The sequence below is a fragment of the Rana temporaria genome, chromosome 5 (assembly GCF_905171775.1).
Source record: "Rana temporaria chromosome 5, aRanTem1.1, whole genome shotgun sequence".
NCBI lineage: Eukaryota > Metazoa > Chordata > Amphibia > Anura > Ranidae > Rana > Rana temporaria.
In genome coordinates this window covers 167167677-167189245 of record NC_053493.1, presented here as the reverse complement: position 1 = coordinate 167189245, position 21569 = coordinate 167167677, and the positions used below count along the sequence as shown (strand labels likewise).

The following is a 21569-nucleotide window of genomic DNA, read 5'->3' as shown; positions in this document are numbered from 1 at the left end:
TTACAGTGCCAGGTCCCTCATCACATCTCTCCTCTAGAGGGCAGTTTATACTGCCCTCTGCAAACCGATGCGGGTGTCAATACAATGTTAATGACACCCCCAGATCAAGATGATTTAAATCAAGCCTTTTTACTAGCGATTTAAATCAAATCCACCCTGCATTGCATGCTATTAATGAGCTTATGATATACCAGATCCTTCACCATCATTGATCCCCCAGCTGATCTCCTCCCAGTATGTATGATGCATAGTCTTGGACCCAAGTGCATAACTTTACATTTATCAACATTAAACCTCATTTTGCCACACAGTTGCCCAATGCCCAATAAAACAGAGCATCGAGGTTGGCTTGTAAGTTAGAGACATACTGTAAGGACGTTATTCCACTGCAAGAAATGCTCAAGTTCAGTTGGGCTGCAATCTTCAAGTCATTCCACAGATTTTCAATGGCGGTTAAGTCTTAGCTCTGACTAGGCCATGCAAGGGCACTCACCCTTTTCTCCTTCAACCACTATGTGCTCATTTTTGCTGTGTGCTTTGTGTCATTGTCATGTTGGAAGGTAAACCTTCTTCCCATTGACAACCTTCTGGCAGTGGGCAGCAGATTTTCCACTGCAGAGAAACATCCTTATACCATGGTTTACTATAGGAATGGTGTTATTTGGATGGTGAGCTCTATTGGATTTCTGCCAGACATATTGTTTGGTATTGAGGCCAAATAATTCAATTTTAGTCTCATCAGGCCATAACACCCTTTACAATGTGGCCTAAGAATCTTCAAGGTCTTTTCCATCAGAGACTCTCCATTGGTCACAAAGAGGGCCTCTGTTAGAGAGCCCCCCCTCCAGGATCCATTAGACCCCATTGTAGTTGCCTAATATATCCCACCCATTAACATGTGTCATTGTAATAATATAATCAATGCTATTCACTTCACCTGTCAGTGGTTTTAATGTTGTGGCTGATCAGTGTAGTATACATTTGCTTTTCCCCTTAGATGTCTAGCAAAAAAACAAAGTTATCAGGATGTCAATACAAGCAACGCCAAAAAAGAAAGGAAGAAGCTTTGAAAAAAATTACTTCTTCTATTACAAGCTTCTTACAGCCACAGTCTTCATTAAGCAGTGGTCAAGATTCCCTTTGCACTGATGCATCAATATCAAGCAAAGAGTTAAGGTCCAGTGTCATAGACATTTCACATAGGGGAGAAGGAGAAAAAAATAAACAATTGGAAGAATCAGAATGTGATAATGATCTGGTACCCGTGGATCCCGAGTGTTGTACTGAGCCAATAACAACTGGAGATGTAACTTCAGGTTACATTGTTTCAGTAGCAGAGCATTTTGACATTGAAGAGGAAGATATATCTGATGTTTCCTCTGAGTCAGACACTGAGTCTATTGTACTTATGGATGATGAAACTGAAATGGAACTTGAAGAGCCATCAACAGCATCACATGGAATCTCAAGTGATCCTGCTTTCTGGCCTGAAAATATAGATGACCAACACAGAATAACTTTGATAAAAATTGGTCCTGTTCAAGAAAAGGCTTTTACTTTTCCAAAAGATGATACCAACAGGAGCTTTTCTATCTCTTACTACCAAAGAGTACTGGATAATGGAGAGAAGATACCAAGAAATTGGTTGATCTATTCTACAGCTAATAATTCGGTCCAGTGTTTTGCTTGCCGGATATTCAACAGTGACAATATGGCTTTGGCCTCAAAACAAGGCTTTAATGATTGGCAGCATCTGACAAGACATTTAAGCCGACATGAAAAAAACACAATCCATATCACAAATTATAAGAAATGGATGGATCTTTCAAGAGCTCTGGAAAAGGGAACAACCATTGATCATATCAATCAAAAGATCATTAAACAAGAAGAGAAACGCTGGTATTCTGTCATACAGCGAATAATCTACATTATCCAATATTTAGCAGGACAAAATCTGGCGCTTCGTGGCTGTGATGCCCGTTTGTTTCAAAACAATAATGGTAACTTCCTGAAATTGGTTGAAATGATAGGGAAATTTGATCCCATCATATCTGAACATATTCAGAGAATTCAGTGCTCCATTTCACAGCATTCACAAATGCCACATTATCTCGGTTACAAGATTCAGAATGAGATAATTGCCATAGTTGGCACAAAAATAAGAGAAAAAATTATACGAAGCCTAAATGAGTCCAAATATTTCTCCATTATCCTGGATTGTACTCCTGATATGAGCCACACTGAGCAGATTAGTATTGTTGTCCGATTTTTTGTTCTAGATCAAAGTGCAAAAAAAATTGAAGTTCGAGAACACTTCCTTGATTTTTGTCCAGTAAACAATACAACATCTGAAGGACTGACATCCTTTTTACTGGCCTACCTAAAGAACAATCACATTGCAATTGAGAATATGCGTGGCCAAGGCTATGACAATGGCGCAAACATGAAAGGAAAACATAATGGTTTGCAGCAAAGAATACTCAATATCAATCCAAGAGCCTTTTTTGTGCCATGCAGTGCACATACTCTCAACTTGGTGGTGAATGACGCTGCAAAGATTTCATTCCTGACAATAGATTTCTTTGGCATTGTTCAAGAACTTTATGTGTTCTTTGCCTCATCCACCCAACGGTGGCAAGTACTCAAGGAGCACGTTACAAATCTAACTTTAAAACCACTCTCCGAAACCAGATGGGAAAGCAGAGTTGCAGCAATTAAACCCTTGCGATATTTCCTACCTGAGGTATTTGATGCACTGTATGACATCTCAGATGATGACAACAGGGACATTAACACTAAACATCAAAAACACACAAACTCCTGCGCACAAGTGGGATCCTTGATGATTGATCAAATGTCTACATATAGTTCTCTTTGGATGTCAAGAAAGAACCGTAGTATCAGAGGCCTTGCTGCCCTTCATGGATGGGGGAATCCTGATAGAAGACAAAAAAGGGAGAAAGAAAGGCGCACCAGCCTCGTGTACTACCGTTTGGCAAATTTTAATGAAAAATTAGAATGATGAAAACTACTCAAACAAAGGATGATAAAAGGCTTGTCAAACAAATTGGAATACCCCTCAAACCACACTCCAGAATGTAGAGGGGGGGTGGCGAGGTGCGTTGCTGCTTGGCTGACGCGTTTCGAGGTGTCAGAGACCTCTTCCTCAGAGCCCAGCAGAACATGACCGTCCACCTACACTGATTAAATAGGAACACATGTAGGGCCAGGCACCACCCACCACCGACCACAGAAAACCCTCCCAGGGGCCGTCCAGACTTCACCCCCAAATAAACAAGGAAAAATGAATGAAGATATAGAGAAACAACAATAAAGAAATAAATGAAAAAAAAAATAAAAAAAAATAAAAAATAAAAAAAAATAAAATAAAAATAAAAATAAAAGTGAAAGTGAAAATACAAATAAAAATGATAATAATAATAATGGTGGTAACTGAGAATATTAATAATAATAATGAAGCCAGGGGAAAATGAGCACAGCAAATAGTAGTGCTGATGGTATTGATACTTTAAAATCGAAATCAAATGCATACAAAAAGTGTATATATAAATAAATAAAAATATAAATATAAAAGTATAGGGACATATGAACAGATATATGATAGTACTTGCTGATAAAGTGCACAGGGTGGAGGAGGTGTACTGTAGATCCGACGATGAGGACTCCAACTACACCAACTGTGCATCATATACCTCAGTGAAGTGATCACTGATGACAAAAGGGAAAAGAGATGTACATGAAGGGGAAAACATGAAGTGCACATGGGGAAGGGGATGATAGGCTCAGACAAGCATAAAGCCAAGACTACTTACATGGATGGCTTACACAGGGAGTAGAAATCAATGGACGAACACCACTCCTGCTAGGGAGTTGTCACCGCTACCGAGGGGGCCAAGCAGAGGGCGATTTAATCGCCATGTGTTGCTTAGGATGGAGCGCAAACAGATCCGTCTGCGCTCCACAGGCTGGCGCGCCGTCTTGCAGCGTCATCAGCCATCGCCTGCTTCTCTGACAGATCGTCAGAGGAAATGCTAGAGGCACCAGGGCTCAAAATCCGCCATGTTTGCGGGGCCCGTGTGTCAAAAAAGGAAAGTGAAGATACAGGAGTGTAAAGGAAAAGAAAAAGAAACAAATAATAAAATAATAAATTATAACTAAATGAAAATTAAAAATAAAAATTTAAAATTAAAAAGGGGAAGGAGAACAATAGACCTGGACGGACCCCTGCAGAGCAAACCCGGTAGCTAGAGGGGGGTACCTAACAACACACATGTGTAAATGCCCGCATACAATCATGCTAATTATACAGTAAATATAATTAAAATTGAAATATCATAAAATATTAAATTAAAATATGATACAAATATAAACATACATACAGAATATAAAATATGAAATATAAATATAAATATGAATATACACAGTAAATACAAAAATACAGACATATGCATGTAAGAAGGCAAGAGGTCAAAAATAAAAGTAAAAATAAAAATAAAAATGAAGCTCATCAAGCCAAACATGCTGTATACGGGACACCGACTCAATCAGTGTGGAAGTGGAGGGTGATCAAAAGAAAACGAGGGCCAAACATACTAAAAGTGAAACAACGCATGTGTCCGTGCGTATATGCACTCCCGTATGCACATGCAGGTTCACAACAAATGCATATATAAAAGAAACTTATCTAATAATTCGTTTTACTCTTAAAACTCTTGTAAAAAGAATATATATAGTGTTGCATAAGCAAATATAAAAAGCAATTGGTATGAAAGTGGTCATTACCTAAAAATGGAGTCTATGCAAAATAGATATCAAGACACACCTAGAAAGGGTGTTATAGGATGAGCTAAATCAATACTAAAAGGGGTCAACCTGGGGGGGAAGGAGGGGGGGGGCTCGAAGAAGCCTACCTAACCTAACGACACATGTGGGGACAAAAGCTAGACCAGACTACCATAAAAATATTATTAAATTGTAAAAAATGTTTAATTTTTAATATTATAAAAACATTTTTTTTTTTTTAAAAAATAAAATTTTTAAACTAGATTTTATGGATTTCAGGGTCTTCGTTGAGGCCCCCAGGGGCTAGACTTCCGAGAGTGAAAATCCAATAGGCTTCCCGTTTGCAAAGCCTCTGGTGCCTCCTACCCCTGTCGAGATCTCCTGTGATGGACTCTATGCCAAAGACTTTCATGCCAGAGGGGTCCCCATGGTGCGCCTCTACAAAGTGCCTAGGGACTGGATATTTATCTCTGGTATTGAGAATATCACGCTTGTGTTCCCCGATACGCACTCTCATGGCACGAGAGGTACGACCAACATAAAGGCGACCACATGGACACATGATTCCATAAACCACGAATTCCGTCCCACAGTTGATAAACTGTTTACACTGATGGATTTTGCCATCGAGGCCAGCCACTGTCTTTTTCCTATGCCACATAAAAATGCAGGTACCACAGTTTTTAACACTTCACTTGTAGCTCCCCTTTTGGTCAAAGAGGGAGGACCAGGCATTGGTAGATGCATTGATGGGTTTTGTGACACGACTCGGAGCAATCATGCTCCTTAAATCACGAGGTCTTCTGAAAATGACATTTGGTTTAGCAGGGAGGACACCGTTCAGCACGGGGTCTTGTTGTAGGATCCCCCAATTTTTCTTAAGAATATTTTGAATTTCAAAAGCCTTACTGGTGTATTGGGTGGAAAAACAAGTGCGACAAGGATCAGAATTGGACCGAGAAGATGGGACCAGGGGGCAATCGCTCACCACATCATAGAGGTCTGCATATTTCTTGCAGGCTACCTCTATGAGTGCAGGGTCGTAGTCTTTCTCTTTAAACTTTCTGGTCAGGAGCTCGCTTTGGACCAAATAGTCTTCCTTTTTGGTGCATGTACGTTTTAGGCCCCGTACTCACGACCAAACATGTCTGCTGAAACTGGTCCGCAGGCCAGTTTCAGCAGACATGTTTGGTCGTGTGTGGGCGCGAGCGGGCCGAATTCCAGCAAACATTTGCCCGCCGGGCCTTTTCCCAGCAGACAAATATTCGTGGACTTGTTTTAAAACAGTCCGCTGGAATTCTGCCCGCTCGGACATGTACGGTCGTCAGTACAGACCTACCGTACATGTCCAGGCGCCCGCCGTCCCTCGCATGCGTCGAATGACTTCGACGCATGCGTGGAAGCATTTTAAAGGCGGGCCGCCCACGTCGCCGCGTCATTGTCGCGGCGACACCGCGTCATCGACGCGGCGACACCGCGGACACGCCCCTCGTATTGATTACGCGCGGACTTCTGTACGATGGTGTGTACAACCATCGTACAGAAGCCCTCTGGCAGACATGTATGGTGGAAACGGTCCGACGGACCGCTTTCACCATACATGTTTGCTCGTGAGTACCCGGCCTTAGGCGGCAGAACTGACCATACGGTATATTTTTTATCCATCTAGGATGATGGTTGCTCTTCGCATGGAGAAAGGAGTTGCCTCCACTAGGTTTGAAATGTGTTTTTGATACAATGCTGCCGTCAGAGTCGCTACTCAGTTCGAGATCTAAGAAGACTAAGGAATCTTTACTGATGATATGAGTGAACTCCAGCCCAACAGGATTGGACTTACAATGAGCCAAAAAATCATCCAGTTCGCCGTCTGTTCCATCCCAAATAATTAAAATGTCATCAATATACCTGGCGTACAGGACTAGGTTTGCCTTGAACGGGTTGTTATGCCAAATAAAGGCCTCTTCCCAGAAGCCCATGAATAGATTGGCATAGCTGGGTGCAAACCTAGCCCCCATCGCCGTACCCTTGATCTGCAGGAAGTGCTCCCCTAGGAAAGAGAAATGGTTATGTGTTAAAGCAAACTCCACGGAATCCAGTATGAATTTGGCCTGCAGAGGATTCAGATGATTGGCCTCTGACAAATAATGGCTCAGGGCCCTAAGGCCATGCTTGTGTTCAATAGACGTATATAGAGAAGATACATCGAGGGAAAGCCATCTATAGTTAGATTGCCAAATGTAGTGTGAGAGGATCTCCAGCATATGGCCAGAGTCTCTAACGAAAGACGGGAGGCTGACCACTAAATTTTGTAAAAAATGATCAACATAGCAGCCCAAATTGCTGGAAAGGCTGTCGATACCCGATATGATGGGTCTACCAGGAGGGTTAGACTGACACTTATGTACTTTGGGAATGTGGTAGAAGTGCGGAGTGGCTGCAAATCTATTAAACAAAAAAAGGTATTCATTTTTCGTAAGTACTGTATCTAGGAGAGCACGATCTAATAAACACTTTAGCTCCTTGGTGTATTCAAGAACAGGGTCCTTTTTTAAGGGACTATAGGTGTCTGTGTCCCTCAATAGCCTCATTGCCTCCGTGATATAGTCCGATCTATTCTGGATGACCAGACTTCCCCCCTTATCTGCTTTCCTTATAGTAATGTCCTGATTTTCCTTGAGACCAATTACCGTTTTCGTCAGGCTATCTTGAAGAATGCCTTGTTGTTTTTTATGGTGATTCACACTGGAATTTCCATGCTGGAATTTAGCTTTAAACGATTCAAAAACAACGTCATAGAACATGGAGATGAATCTACCCTTGGCCCAGTTCGGACAGAAGGAAGATTTACATCTGAAAGATGTATGGGTGATGGTACTCTCCACAGGTAGAACGCTTTCCAAGGGGAGCCCTTCAGTTGTATTAGATTCTAAATAAAGTTCCTCCAACATATTCAGAGCTGTTTCGTTGTCCTCAAAACTAGTTTCCATAGGGACAGAAACCGGCTCACTAGTGATTTCATTGTCTTGTCCGTTGTCTTTAAGGATAAAGTACCGTTGGAGTGTGAGTTTTCTAATATATTTATTGAGGTCGATAAACAACTCAAATAGATTGGGCACACTGGGTGGGGCATAATTGAGACCCTTCCTTAGAAGGTCAAGTTCTGTGTCAGTAAAGACCGAGCTGGATAAATTTATAAATTTTGATGGTTGAGTGAGATTGCGTTAGACCCTGCCTCGTTTTTGATCTCTTTCCCCCTCTCTTTCCTCGTCGGATTCCTCCCCTCTTTTCCTTGTCATTTTTATTGCAGGGGTGGTCACTAAGGGGTTCACTAATGCTTGTTCCGTCTTGGCACCCCCTGTTGGAGCACTCGTCACCCCTAAAAAAATTAGGGGGGGAATGGCGCTAGCATTGCTCTCACTGACGTTGTTGGTGTCAAGATTGTCAAGGGCCGAAAACGGATTATGGGTATGGAACTTGCCCGTTAACTCCAAACCTAGTTGGGTGTCTATCTGGCTTGATACAGCTGTTATCTCACTGTCGATTGTTCCCAACAGGGGTGCCAATGCTTTGGTATTTTGGCTATTTTTTGGAGGTGACTGGCGCTGATGTTCTAATCTAAACTTACCCTGTCTACCATTACGTCTAGCCTTTGGTCTAGAATAATTACTCTTATTATTATTGGGCTGTCGGTGGTGATAGCCATTGTGGTTGGTGGATCGAGAATGGGTATGGGACTGGGATGGGCCAGACACTTGAGATAGGGCAATGAGGCGTGAAGATACATTGTCACCATGTACATTCCTAGGATGTGTAGTTGGACCAGATTGGGACCCACTATTCGGAGTACCCTTTGGTTTTTTCCAATTGAACTACTGTTTGTGTAGGTACACTAAACATCAAGCTCAATCCTTGGCAACGAAAATAAAATCATTCAAATTCATCTGTTCCATTGTCATTTGGTATGAATTATTATCAAAGGTGAATGTGATCAGCAAAATAATGCAGCAAACAACATCAAACCTATCAGGCTGTGTACAGGAACTGGAGAAGTTGATCAAGCACTTGGTGGAATACAGGTCTGATGAAGGCTTTGAGAATGCGCTAGCTGATGCCAAAGGAATAGCTGAAAAGCTTGATTGTGAAGCAAAATTTCCTGATGCATTTACAATTAGACCTCGACGGAAAAAGAAGATTTTTGACTATGAACATGAAGATGAGTCTCTTGCAGACCCTACACAATATTTTAAAGTGAATTTTTTCTTTGCCGTTTTGGACACATCCATCCAGTCCATAAATGAGAGATTCACATTACTTCAGAGCCACTGTGACACATTTGCATTTTTATATGAAATCCCAAAACTTGGGACGGACAAAAAGGATATATTGAAGTGTTCCATGGATCTGCAAAACAAATTAACTGACAGCCAGTTATCCCACTCTGACATTAATGGAATAGATCTTTGTGATGAACTGGACACCATTCGACCTTTTCTAACCCAGGAGATGACAGTCACCAACATCTTGCAGTATCTAGTGGAGAATAACTTGACCAACACATTCCCAAACCTTTCTGTTTCACTGAGAATATTGATGACACTTCCTGTAAGTGTAGCTGCTGGGGAACGTTCATTTTCCAAACTAAAGCTGATAAAAAATTATCTCCGTTCCACGATGTCCCAGGAAAGACTTACCAACTTATCCATTATATCCATTGAAAAATCCTTCTGCGAAGACTTGGATATAGATGATGTGATTAGAAATTTTGCTGTTGCCAAGGCTCGAAGAGTTTGTTTTGTTTGATTAAATAATCAATGTGTACACACTGCATGCATCCTTTCCTAGTGTCTCACAACTAGAAGATAATGTACCAAAATTTTTTGGGAGACTGCAGATGTGTTTTTTCAATATTTAGTTGGGCTTGGATGTTTTTCTTAAGAAAAGGCGTGCCACTCTACCCCATAGCCCAGGCATTTGAAGAATACGGGAGATTGTTGTCACATGTACCACCTTACAGCCAGCATTTGCCATATATTCCTGCAGCTCCTTTAATGTTGCTGTAGGCCTCTTGGCAGCCTCCCTGACCAGTTTCTTCTCATATTTTCATCAATTTTGGAGGGATGTCCAGTACTTGGTGATGTCACTGTTGTGACATATTTTCTCCACTTGATGATGACTGTCTTCACTGTGTTCCATGGTGTATCTAATGCCTTGGAAATTCTTTTGTACCCTTCTCCTGACTGATACCTTCTAACAATGAGATCCATCTGATGCTTTGAAAGCTCTCTGCGGACCATGGATTTTGTTCTAGAATGCGACTAAGAAAATGTTAGGAAAGACCTACTAGAAGTGCTGAACTTTATCTGGGGTTAATCAGAGCACTCTAAGACTAGATTTACATCTAGGCTGCTGTGCTGCCTTGATGCGTTTTTCAGGCATGTTTTGCAGTGCTTTTTGTGTTTTTAAACCCTCCTTTTTGCATGCAGTTTTTATGCATTTTGTGTTTTTTTTCCTCTTTAAACACACTGTATATAGCTGGTTGCTAAGAAGGAGGCCGGGAAGCAAGCCACTTTAAGTTTATTTAACTTTATTTAACTTTATTTAATTGATATTTGCACTTGATTGTATGCATGAATCTGTTATTTGCACTTTAGTTATTGTATTTATTGAAAATGTAAAAAGTACAGAATCAATCTATCTTGCATATTTTGCATCTGTTGTTATAGATTTTCTGCTACCTCATTTTCTGTTCAAAAATGTTATATTGTTCAGTTCAAATTTATAGTCCAAGTACACTATTTGTACTATTTGCACTATTTGATTTACATGCACTTGACACAGATTTGTCAATAAATAAAACATTTATTTTGACTTGTCAAAGCCGTTGACTAAGTTATTGTCAAAGCAAATTGGTGGGGCTGAAGTTGGGGCCATAGAAACATTGTAAAGGCGATGAGTTAGTAAGATAACCACGCCCATGTGGGGGCGCCAGAAATATTTCTGCACCCAGGCGCCTGTGACCCTAGGATCGGCCCTGTCCATTGTCATGGACTTTGGAATGCTGAAGTGTATCTCCTTGAAATCTGCTACACAGTGGGGGGTCTTCTGCCCTGTCTTAAGGCTAACCCCCCCTCCAGACGGCTCCATGGTCTGGAGGAAAAGCATTGTTCTGTGTCTGGCTGTTAGTGTACATTGATTGCCCCCTTGGGCTTCTGTCTCATTACACATAGCAGTCCTTCTATTCAAGCTATCGGACCAATCCCTGCTGACCCTGTTTCAAGTCCTCATTTGCATGGCTAAGAGGACCTAATTGAGAACTAAAATGTACTTTACAATTGACCAATAGGAAAGCGGTTGTTGGGGGCGTGGTGTTCAAACTGCTGTATAAAAGTGTGTTGTGTGCATCCAATAAAAGAGTTTCATGTTTGAACTTACATACAGCCTGCCTGGTGCTTGTTTTGAGCTAACACAACTGGATTTGAACGGCACATAGCTGTAGTTCAAATCCCGGAGCATTGGATGACCGAACCATCAGACGTTGCGATCTGCAATCTGATTCAATAGCAGCAGAGGAGTGTCGGGAGAGTGGAACCGAGCGAGCAAGGGTCTCAGTACAACACCCTTGCATTTACAGTTGGTAAAAATGACTCTATGGGAATTCCGGGGACAAAAGATGGATGACATCCATAATTGGCGAAGAATGGGCTTTGAGAAATGGAACTATGGCAGGAGTTATTGTAAGCAAATTCTGCTAACAGTAGATATTCGGTCCAGTCATCCTGAAGATGGCAGATGAGACAATGAAGATATTGCTCTAAAGTTTGATTTGTTCTCTGCCCATTTGAATGTGAATGAAAGGCAGTTGATCGGTTGACTTCAATTCCCAGAGTAGAACAGAATGTTTTCCATAGTCTTGATGTGAGCTGGACTCCTCGATCAGATATAATTTCATCTGGTAGCACATGCAGTCTGTAAGATTCTTGTACTAATATTTCAGCAGTGTCTTCAGCTGAAGGAATGCTAGTGATGGGCACAAAATGAGCCATCTTAGTTAAACGGTCCACCACCACCATGACAGTTGTAAATACCTTAGAAGGAGGTAGGTCCACAATAAAAAAAATATTATCTTTATTTTTTATTTTTATTGCTGCATCTCCCATAGAAGTGGTTTGTGGGGACATCTTGGATCTAGACCCAGTGTTCCATCCATGTGGGGTGGCAGATGGGGCAAGTAGATATTTGTTACCTATCTAAGCTGGATCAGAATTTGTTCAGAAAACTTAGGGACAGGGAAGAGTGGTACTGTTACCAACTATCAGATGATGCCAGCTGACAGATAGGACATCCAGACTGTTCCAAATTGGTATCTTGGGCATGCAGTCATACTCTCCAAAGAGCTCTTTCTCTATGGGTTTTTAAGATGCTCTATCGGATAATATGACAAAAAGGGAGAAATCCAAAGCTGGAGGCAAGTATTTATTTATTCACCTTTAGCAATCTGTAAACTCTGCTGCACCTCAGAACCCCCATCCACCTTCAGGTTTTAGTGCAAGTGTGGAGTAGCAAAAAAAGGGACAAAATGAAAGTTCCCCAAAAAATAAAAAGAAGGTTGTATGTACTGGCAGTGTCATTTTCTTCCACCACAGCCTATGCTCATATTATAACCCTATCAGACTGCACTAGTAAGATATTGGTTTAATTTGTGTAGTGATTTTTTATTTCTATATATAATAACGATGATGATTATAATATTATCGCAACCAAATAGTTTTATTTGATATTAGTGCTATTACTGTGTTTTGTTTTTGTTCCGGTAAATGAACCAGATTTAAAAAAAAAAAAAAAAAAGGTTGACAAAAACACCACATTGATTAGGCAGTTATCTAACAGCACTAAACCAAAGTACACAGTGATTAAGTTTCATGTGCTACTCTTTGATGTGTGACACAGATAAGATAGAGATGGAACACCCAGAAGCTTCATTTGAGAGTTTCAAACAAACATAAACTTCAAATCTTTCACATTCTTGCTTTATTATGCTTATCTATTGTTTGTGTTCCACAAAACTAGAATCAAGGTCAGGTGGGAGTTGTAGTATTAGAGAAAATGGAACACGCACACGCATTTAATCAGTGCACTTGTAACATTACTTTCCAATTGCTCCATAGTTAGCTTGTTTTCTTTCTTTTCGAATTAGGGAAATAGGCTTGAAGCGGAAATGTTTTTCTGGTAGCATTGACATATCATAAAACAATTCAGTGCTCATTATATGACCTTACATTCTCAGAAAATGGCAGTAAAATCAGTCACCTTACTTCTTTATGTAATATACATATAACTCCGGTTATTGCTTTAGGTGTTAAGAATGATTAAACCAGATTAATCTATAACTGTAACACTGCGTTATGTAGCTTTGGTTAGCGTTTTCTGTTAATTTACTGTAGTCTGTGACAAATAATGTGCAAAATAGAAAAGCAGTATTGCTGTGTACACACGGTCGTTTTTTGTGATGAAAAAAAACATAATTTTTAAAAACGTCATTTAAAATGACAGTGTGTGGGGAAAACGTTGTTTTATGTCTTGTGAAAAACGACAAAAAAAAAAATTCGAGCATGCTTTAATTTTTTATGTCGTTTTTCAAAACGTTGTTTTTTGTGTCACAAAAATGATAGTGTGTGGGTAAAACGATGTTTAAAACAACGTTTTTAAACCAGTGCATGCTCAGAAGCAAGTTATGACGGGAGCTTGAATGGAACAGAGTGCCGTTGTACGTGCTGAACGTAACCGCGCTTTGCTAGAGCATTTTGAAAAAATGATGGTGTAGGCAACATCCTTTTTTAAAATGAAGTTTGAAAAACGTCGTTTTGTTTCATGATAAAAAACTTCGTTTTATTTCATCACAAAAAACGACCGTGTGTACGCGGCATAAAGGCTATACAAAAGTTGCGTAGTTTACAAAAAAGACATATCCTTTTATTTAAATTGTTTTAATTCCTTTTTATCTCACCCCAAAATTGGATTCTTTCCCTGCATAAAAATATATTCCTAGTTATTGAAACTAATATCGTTAGTGAGAAACTTTTAGTTAGAAAATCACACAGAACCAATTTAAATTCCAGCATCCAGATTTAATTTATTGCAGCACCTCATAAAATCTGATCATGCCAGAAAGATGTGATCAGTTGTTCATGAACTCATACTAATTCTTTCCCAATATGTTATTCTTTTCAAAATATTTTAGTTTATCATTCCTCAAAATATTCAAATAATTTACACAGTCTTATAGCTATTGCTCTGACTAGGAAACTTTAAAGATGGAAATGTGAGAGTTATTTTATTTTATTTCTTTTATTAGTTTGTTGTTGTAATATATTTAACTACATAGTAGGTGAGGTTGAAAAATGATATGAAGTCCAACCTATGTGTGTGATTATATGTCAGTATTACCTTGTATATCCCTGTATGTTGTGGTCATTCAGGTGCTTATCTAATAGTTTCTTGAAACTATCGATGCCTCCCGCTGAGACCACCGCCCGTGGAAGAGAATTCCACATCATTGCCGCTCTTATAGTAAAGAACCCTCTACGTAGTTTAAGGTTAACCTCTTTTCTTCTAATTTTAATGAGTGGCCACGTGTCTTGTTAAACTCCCTTCCATGAAAACATTTTATTCCAATTGTGGGGTCATCAGTATGGTATTTGTAAATTGAAATCATATCCCCTCTCAAGCATCTCTTCTCCGGAGAGAATAAGTTCAGTGCTCGCAACCTTTCTTCATAACTAATATCCTCTGGACCCTTTATTAGCTTTGTTGCCCTTCTTTGCACTCACTCCATTTCCAGTACATCCTTCAAAAGGACTGGTGCCCAAACTGGACAGCATACTCCAGGTGCGGCTGGACCAGAGTCTTGTAGAGCGGAAGAATTATTGTTTTATCTCTGGAGTTAATCCCCTTTTTAATGCATGCCAATTTTCAGTTTGCTTTATTAGCAGTAGCTTGGCATTGCTGAGCCTATCATCTACTAGGACCTCCAGGTCCTTTTCCATCCTAGATCCATTAGAGGTTCTCCCCCAGTGTATAAATTGCATTTACATTTTTGCCACCCAAATGCATTATTTTAAATTTTTCTTCATTGAACCTCATTTGCCATGTATTTGCCCACTCCATTAATTTGTTCAGATCTTTTTGCAAGGTTTCCACATCCTGCTGTCAGGACCTGGGTTTGAACCTGGGACCTCTTCTGTGTCTGGCATTGACTCTTCCCATTGAGCTATCTGGATTGCTGGACAGCTCCCTGTCTGATCTGCTGGACAAACCTACCTGATCCATTGGAATACTCTGCCCTGTGTCTTGATTGTTGTTGAACCTTGAACCCCTAGCTCCTCCCATGAACTTCCTATAAAAGCCTTGTCTCAGCACCTCCCCATTGCCAGGTTATTCTGTCAGAGGCCAATAGCTATAGTAGTGGCAGGACAGGTATTCAGGCAGTCTCTTCTGGCAGATAATACAGGCTCCCCTGAGGTGCGGAGTCCAAGTACTAGCTGGTTTTCCCCAGAGCTCCTGATGGTGGAGATGGATTTAGCTGCAAGCTAGTACCAGGTTGCAGTCCTCAAGTTTGCCCCACCAGGGTGTAAGCAAGCCGGGGTACAGTAGCGGATGAGCAGACAAGGATGAAACAGCAGCGTGGTCAGTAAACAAGCCAAGGGATCAATCACAAGTGGCTGCAGGTTGGGATCAAATAGAAAAGTAGTCAAAGAACAGGCCGAGGGTTAAACACAGGTGGTTGCAGGTACAAATGGCAGCAGAGAAGACAAATCGCAAGGCACTGGCTGGGAAGGCACAATAACCTGGCAATGTGGAAGTGCTGAGACAAGTCTTTTATAGGAAGTTCATGGGAGGAGCTAGGGGTTCAAGGTTCAACAACAATCAAGACACAAGGCAGAGTTTTCCAATAGATCAGGTGGGTTTGTCCAGAAGATCAGACAGGGAGCCGTCCAGCATTCCAGATAGCTCAATAGGAATGCCAGACAAGAGGTCCCAGGTTCGAGCCCAGGTCCTGACACCCCAGCTGACTAATAAATTACTTGTCTGTGTAGTGTGTTTTTTTAACTTAACATTTTCCCCCCAGGTGAATGGGTAGGGGTATGATGTACCCCATACTCATTCACATAGGGTGGGGGGCCGGCATCTGGGGCCCACCTTATTAAAGTGGGCTCCCAGATTCCGATAATCCCCACCCCCATTCCTGTCCGGCCAGCGGCATGCTCGGATAAGGGTTTGGTATGGATCTTGGGGGAACCCCCACGCCGGTTTTTCAGCGTAGGTGTTCCCCCTTACAATCCATACCAAACCTAAGGGCCTAAAATGCTCCTTCATGATCAGCATAACAAAAACCAATGCCGCTATTTTATTTAACCACTTCCATACCACGCCTATTCTGGAACTTCTCTCCATGTAAAAATCATCATATTTTTTTACTAGAAAATAACTCAGAACCCCAAACATTATATATATATATATATATATATATATATATATATATATATATATATATATATATATATATATATATATTAGAAGACACCCTAGGGAATAAAGTGGCGGTCATTGCAACATTTTATCTCCAATGGTATTTGCGCAATAATTCTTAAAACACTTTTTTTGCCAAAAAAACGGTTTCATAAAAAAAAAAATAAACAAAACAGTAAAGTTAGCCAAATTTTTTGGGATAATGTGAAAGATCATGTTACACCGAGTAAATAGATACCTAACTTGTCACGCTTTAATATTGCACACACTCATGGAATGGCGCCAAACTTCAGGACTTAAAAATCTCCATAGGCGACGCTTGTTTTTTTTTTTTTTACAGGTTACCAGTTTAGAGTTACAAAGGAGGTCTAGTGCTAAAATTATTGCTCTTGCTCTAACGCACGTGTCAATACCTCACATGTGTGGTTTGAACGGCGTTTACATATGTGGGCGGGGCTTAAATGCGTGTTTGCTTCTGAGTGCGAGCTACTAGGGAGAGGGGCGTTTTAATTATTATTATTTTATTTTTTTACATAATTTTTCTTTTGCACTTTTTTTTTCCTTTTTTTTTTATCACTTTTATTCCTATTACAAGGAACCTAAACATCCCTTGTAATAGGAATAGTGTGTGACAGGTCCTCTTTATGGAGAGAGGCAGGGTCAATAAGACCCCACATCTGTCCTCCAGGCTGGAAAGCATGAGATCGAGGAAAAAAAAACAAAACACTGATCTCATGCTTTCAGCCACGATTGCAGCTTTGTTTATGTTTTGTTTTTAAATCTCTATGCTCCTCATTCGGCGGCGGACGATTCATTCTCCGGGCCTCCGATGGCACGGGAGAGCCCGGAGAAGCACCGGATAGCGGTGGGAGGGGGGATGTCCCCTCCCACCACCTGTAAGAACCTCTACCATTTCACCCAAAAAATGTGTAAAAAAAGACAATAGCCAGTTTTTGACAATTCCTTTATTAATGTCTTCTTTCCACGCTACTTCTTCCATCTTCTTTTCTGCTTTCATTCGGGTTTCTTCCTCCATCTTCTTCTTCCTCTGCTTCTTTCTTAGGTCTTCTCGTCCGCATCTTGCATCGGCTTCTTCTTCCGAAGGAAGGAGAAGAAGATGGAGGAAGAAGCCGGTGCAAGATGCGGACGAGAAGACCCAAGAAAGAAGCAGAGGAAGAAGAAGATGGAGGAAGAAACCCGAATGAAAGCAGAAAAGAAGAAGATGGAAGAAGAAGCGCGGAAAGAAGACATTAATAAAGGAATTGTCAAAAACCAGCTATTGTGTTTTTTTACATTTTTGACACTTTTTTTTGGTGAAATGGTAGAGGTACAATGTATCCCATTACCATTTCACACAGGGGGGGGGCGGCATCTGGGGGTCCCCTTTGTTAAAGGGGTCTTCCAGATTCCGATACGCCCCCCCGCCCGCAGACCCCCACAACCACCGGCCAGGGTTGTGGGGATGAGGCCCTTGTCCCCATCAACATGGGGACAAGGTGCTTTGGGCACCCTTCCCATGTTGAGGGCATGTGGCCTGGTACGGTTCAGGAGGGGGTGGCACTCTCTCGTCCCCCCTCTTTTCTGCGGCCGGCCAGGTTGCGTGCTCGGATAAGGGGCCTGGTGTGGATTTTTGGGGGAACTCCACGCCATTTTTTTTAATTTGGGGTGGAGTTCCCCTTAAAATACATACCAGACCTGAAGGGCCTGGTATGGATATTTGGGGGAACCCCACGTCATTTTTTTTATTTTAATTTGACGGCGGGGTTCCCCTAATATCCATACCAGACCTGAAGGGCCTGGTAATGGAATATGGGGGACCCCACGCTTTTTTTTTTTTTTTATGAATGAATTTGCTCTGAATAGCGGGGAGCCGACAATTCATTATAGCCGCAAGTACTTTAAATGACTTATTTTCCATCAGAATCTAATTTTGTGCAGAGACAGTTCTAACCACAGGAAACACGCGCTCATTTGCATATTATACACCCCCCTAGGAACGAAATTAAAAGGAATATTTCACTTTTATTGTTGCACTTTAAACATTATTAAATGCACTGCTCCCGAAAAAACGTCCGTTTAAAAAAATAAAAAAATGCATTGATACATGTTCCCTGGGGCAGGACTCAGGTCCCCAAACACTTTTTAGGACAAAAACTAGCATATTAACCTTTAAAATTAACACTTTTGATTTCTCCCATAGACTTCTAAAGGGAGTTTGGTGGCTTTACATATTAATTGCATTGCGCCCTGTGCTGCGCCGGTTCATGCGCCTAATTAAGTATTCATTCGGCGTGCCAATTATGCCATGAACTGGCGCAGTGTTTTAAGTAAATCAGCCCCAGAGTGTATGACTTGGTCCCGCGTCATTGGGTGTGATTGACAGCAGCGCCAGCCAATGGCTGCACTGCCATCAATCTAACCAGTCTATCCAATCAACGGCCAGACTCCTTGGAGAAGAGGATGCATGGGGACTCGCACAGCAGGTGAACGGGCTCAGGTAAGTAAACGGGGGGGCTGTCATTGCCAGGTGTTTTTACACCTTAATGCATAGGATGCATTAAGGTGAAAAAACACAAACCTTTACAACCCCTTTAAGCCATCCAGGACTTTTGCTCGCTCCTACCCAATAGGATGCATTGGCTAGTGCCCTTATTTAATATGCTCTTAAAGCAAACCCATCTCTCCTCTGTGGTCTTTGTTCCAAAGATTTTATCGCAATTTATGCCTTCTAGCAAGGTTTGTAGTTTAGGGAAGTTGGCTCTTTTGAAATTCAGGGCCAGATTCACGTAGCCCGGGCGCAACGTAACTTAAACGATTTAAGTTACACCGCCGCAAATTTCCCAAGTTAGTGCCCGATCCACAAAGCACTTACCTGGAAATTTGCGGCGGTGTATCCTAAATCCGTCCGGCGCAAGGCGGGCCCAATCGAAAGGGGGCGAGTCCCATTTAAATTAGGCGCGCTCCCGCGCCGGACGTCCTGCGCATGCTCCGTCGGGTAAATTACCCGACGTGCATTGCGCTAAATGACGTCGCACCGACGTCATTTGCTTAGACGTTAATGTAAATGGCGTCCAGCGCCATTCACGGACGTCTTATGCAAATGACGTTGATGTTTAAATTTCGACGCGAGAACGACGGCCATACTTAACATGGCTTAAGACAACTAGGGCTCAGCCCTAGTTTTACGTGGCGTAACTCGACGGAAACGACGTAGAGTTAGATCGACGGGCCGTTCCGACATCGCCGTAAGTATTCATTTGCATATTCTACACCGGCCGCAATGGCCTCGCCACCTAGCGGCCGGCCTAGAATTGCATCCTTAAGATCCGACAGTGTAATTCAATTACACCTGTCGGATCTTAGGGCTATCTATGCGTAACTGATTCTATGAATCAGCCGCATAGTTAGAAACAGAGATACAACGACGTATCAGTAGATACGCCGTTGTATCTCGTTGGTGAATCTGGCCCAAAGTGTCTTTGTATCCCCCTTATGTTTCCTATTTGTGTGATTTATACTAAAGCCAATTGACCTGTGATCACTGTTACTTAATTTGCCCCTTATTTCCACATCCGTGATCAGGTCTGTATTGTCAGGTTAGGTTTTTATAACATCACTATTTTACAAATTAACTTAAAATACTGGTTTCTGAGACACCCACAGAACATTCCCAATATAGGTTTTCTCAAGGAGAGAGTACAATAACATACGTTTTAGTAGCAGGATGCCTCTTTCTAACTGAAGCTATGTATGGAGCTATACAGATCGACAACATTGAAGTCTGCGAGGAAAGATGAGTGTAAAGAAATGTTATTTGCAAATTTCTATGTTCATATAATTGAAAAATTAAAGCTGATCCCCACAGTTCAGTGAAGTTTAAATAGTTAATTTGAACGAGCTTGGTCCAAACGAACTATTACCTCCACTACTGGTTGTGCCCACTGTGTGCACTGTATAAGCTGTATGTAAACTCAGCCATTCACAGCAAGCTTCATATTTTATAAAGGAACAAAATATTTTATGAATGAATACAAAGCCTCTTCTGATTGACTGTGGCATAAAGATGGGTGGATGATTACACAATTCTGACTCATTTATTCAGGGGAACCTTTGTATTTATTTATAGAATACAAAGCTCCGTGTGAATGACTAAGCAGTGCTTAGCCCAACTTGATTTTGTTCCCAGAAGTGAGATGGAAAGTTCCTATCCCACTGTTAGAAGCAGAAGTATGAGGCTACATACAGCTTATACAGCCCACACAGTAGGCATATCTAGTAGAAGATAATAGTTTGTTTGGACCAAGATCTAATTAATCTTCACTAAAAGCTGAAAATCAGTTTTAAAACAAAAATGTAATTTATTTTTATTTTTAGCCCTGTAAATATCCGTGGTATGGATGCCATCTAGGCCAGTGGTCATCAACCTTGTCCTGCAGGGCCCACTAACAGGCCAGGCTTGCAAGATAACTGAAATACATCACAGCTGAGATCATTTGCTCCTCGGTGATTGCAGTATTCTAGACTGCATCTCCCCAAGGTAATACATAAAACCTGGCCTGTTAGTGGGCCCTGCAGGACAGGGTTGATGACCACTGATCTAGGCCATATGTAATGGAATTGACTACAACTTTCTACCATATGTGGGGTAGTAGACTCAATGCAGGGACAAACTCACGGTTTCTTTAGGAAAACATCACGTTTATTCCACAGGATATTCCCAAACAGAAGAAAACCATCTTGCCATCAACTAAACAACAATAGACTTCTGCTCAACCAGACCTTACTGTGTCCATAGACTGACCAGTCCTTGGTCTTGTAGTAAGTGTCCTCACAAGCGCAAATCCTTTGTATACAACATCAGGGATGAGCAGCCATGCTCCTAGATGCCTCCTCACATGGAGACACACACTCTCTCTCTGAGAGCTAGGACCAGCTGCCTTAATCAAGACCTGAAAAGAAAACATTAAACTGCGGTCCACGGACTTGGGAGTCTGTCCCACCCGGATCTCTATCAGACTCCCAATAAAACCAGCCCTAGAACGGACTTTACCAATACAGGGTAAAGAACTATCCTCCTTTACCCTGAAGTCTTTACTGGAATTACCGTATCTTAGTTTGCAAATCTCAGGCCTAGTACACACGAGAGGATTTATCCGCGGATACGGTCCACCGGACCGTATCCGCGGATAAATCCTCTCGAGGATTTCCGCGGATTTTGATCCGATGGAGTGTACTCGCCA

At 41.4% G+C, this 21569-nt stretch overlaps 1 protein-coding gene across 1 annotated transcript; it reads left to right on the top strand.

Moving 5' to 3' along the window:
- Window positions 1-997: 997 nt before the first annotated feature.
- Window positions 998-3118, top strand: LOC120941156 (zinc finger MYM-type protein 1-like). The gene has a single exon (XM_040354440.1). It carries the CDS (start codon window positions 998-1000, stop codon window positions 3020-3022), a length of 2025 nt encoding a protein of 674 aa, XP_040210374.1. The 3' UTR covers window positions 3023-3118.
- The last annotated feature ends 18451 nt before the right edge of the window (window positions 3119-21569 follow it).

What these genes read in the sequence shown, in the direction of transcription:
- LOC120941156 (XM_040354440.1), top strand. Translation starts at nt 998, where the DNA reads ATGTCTAGCAAAAAAACAAAGTTATCAGGATGTCAATACAAGCAACGC.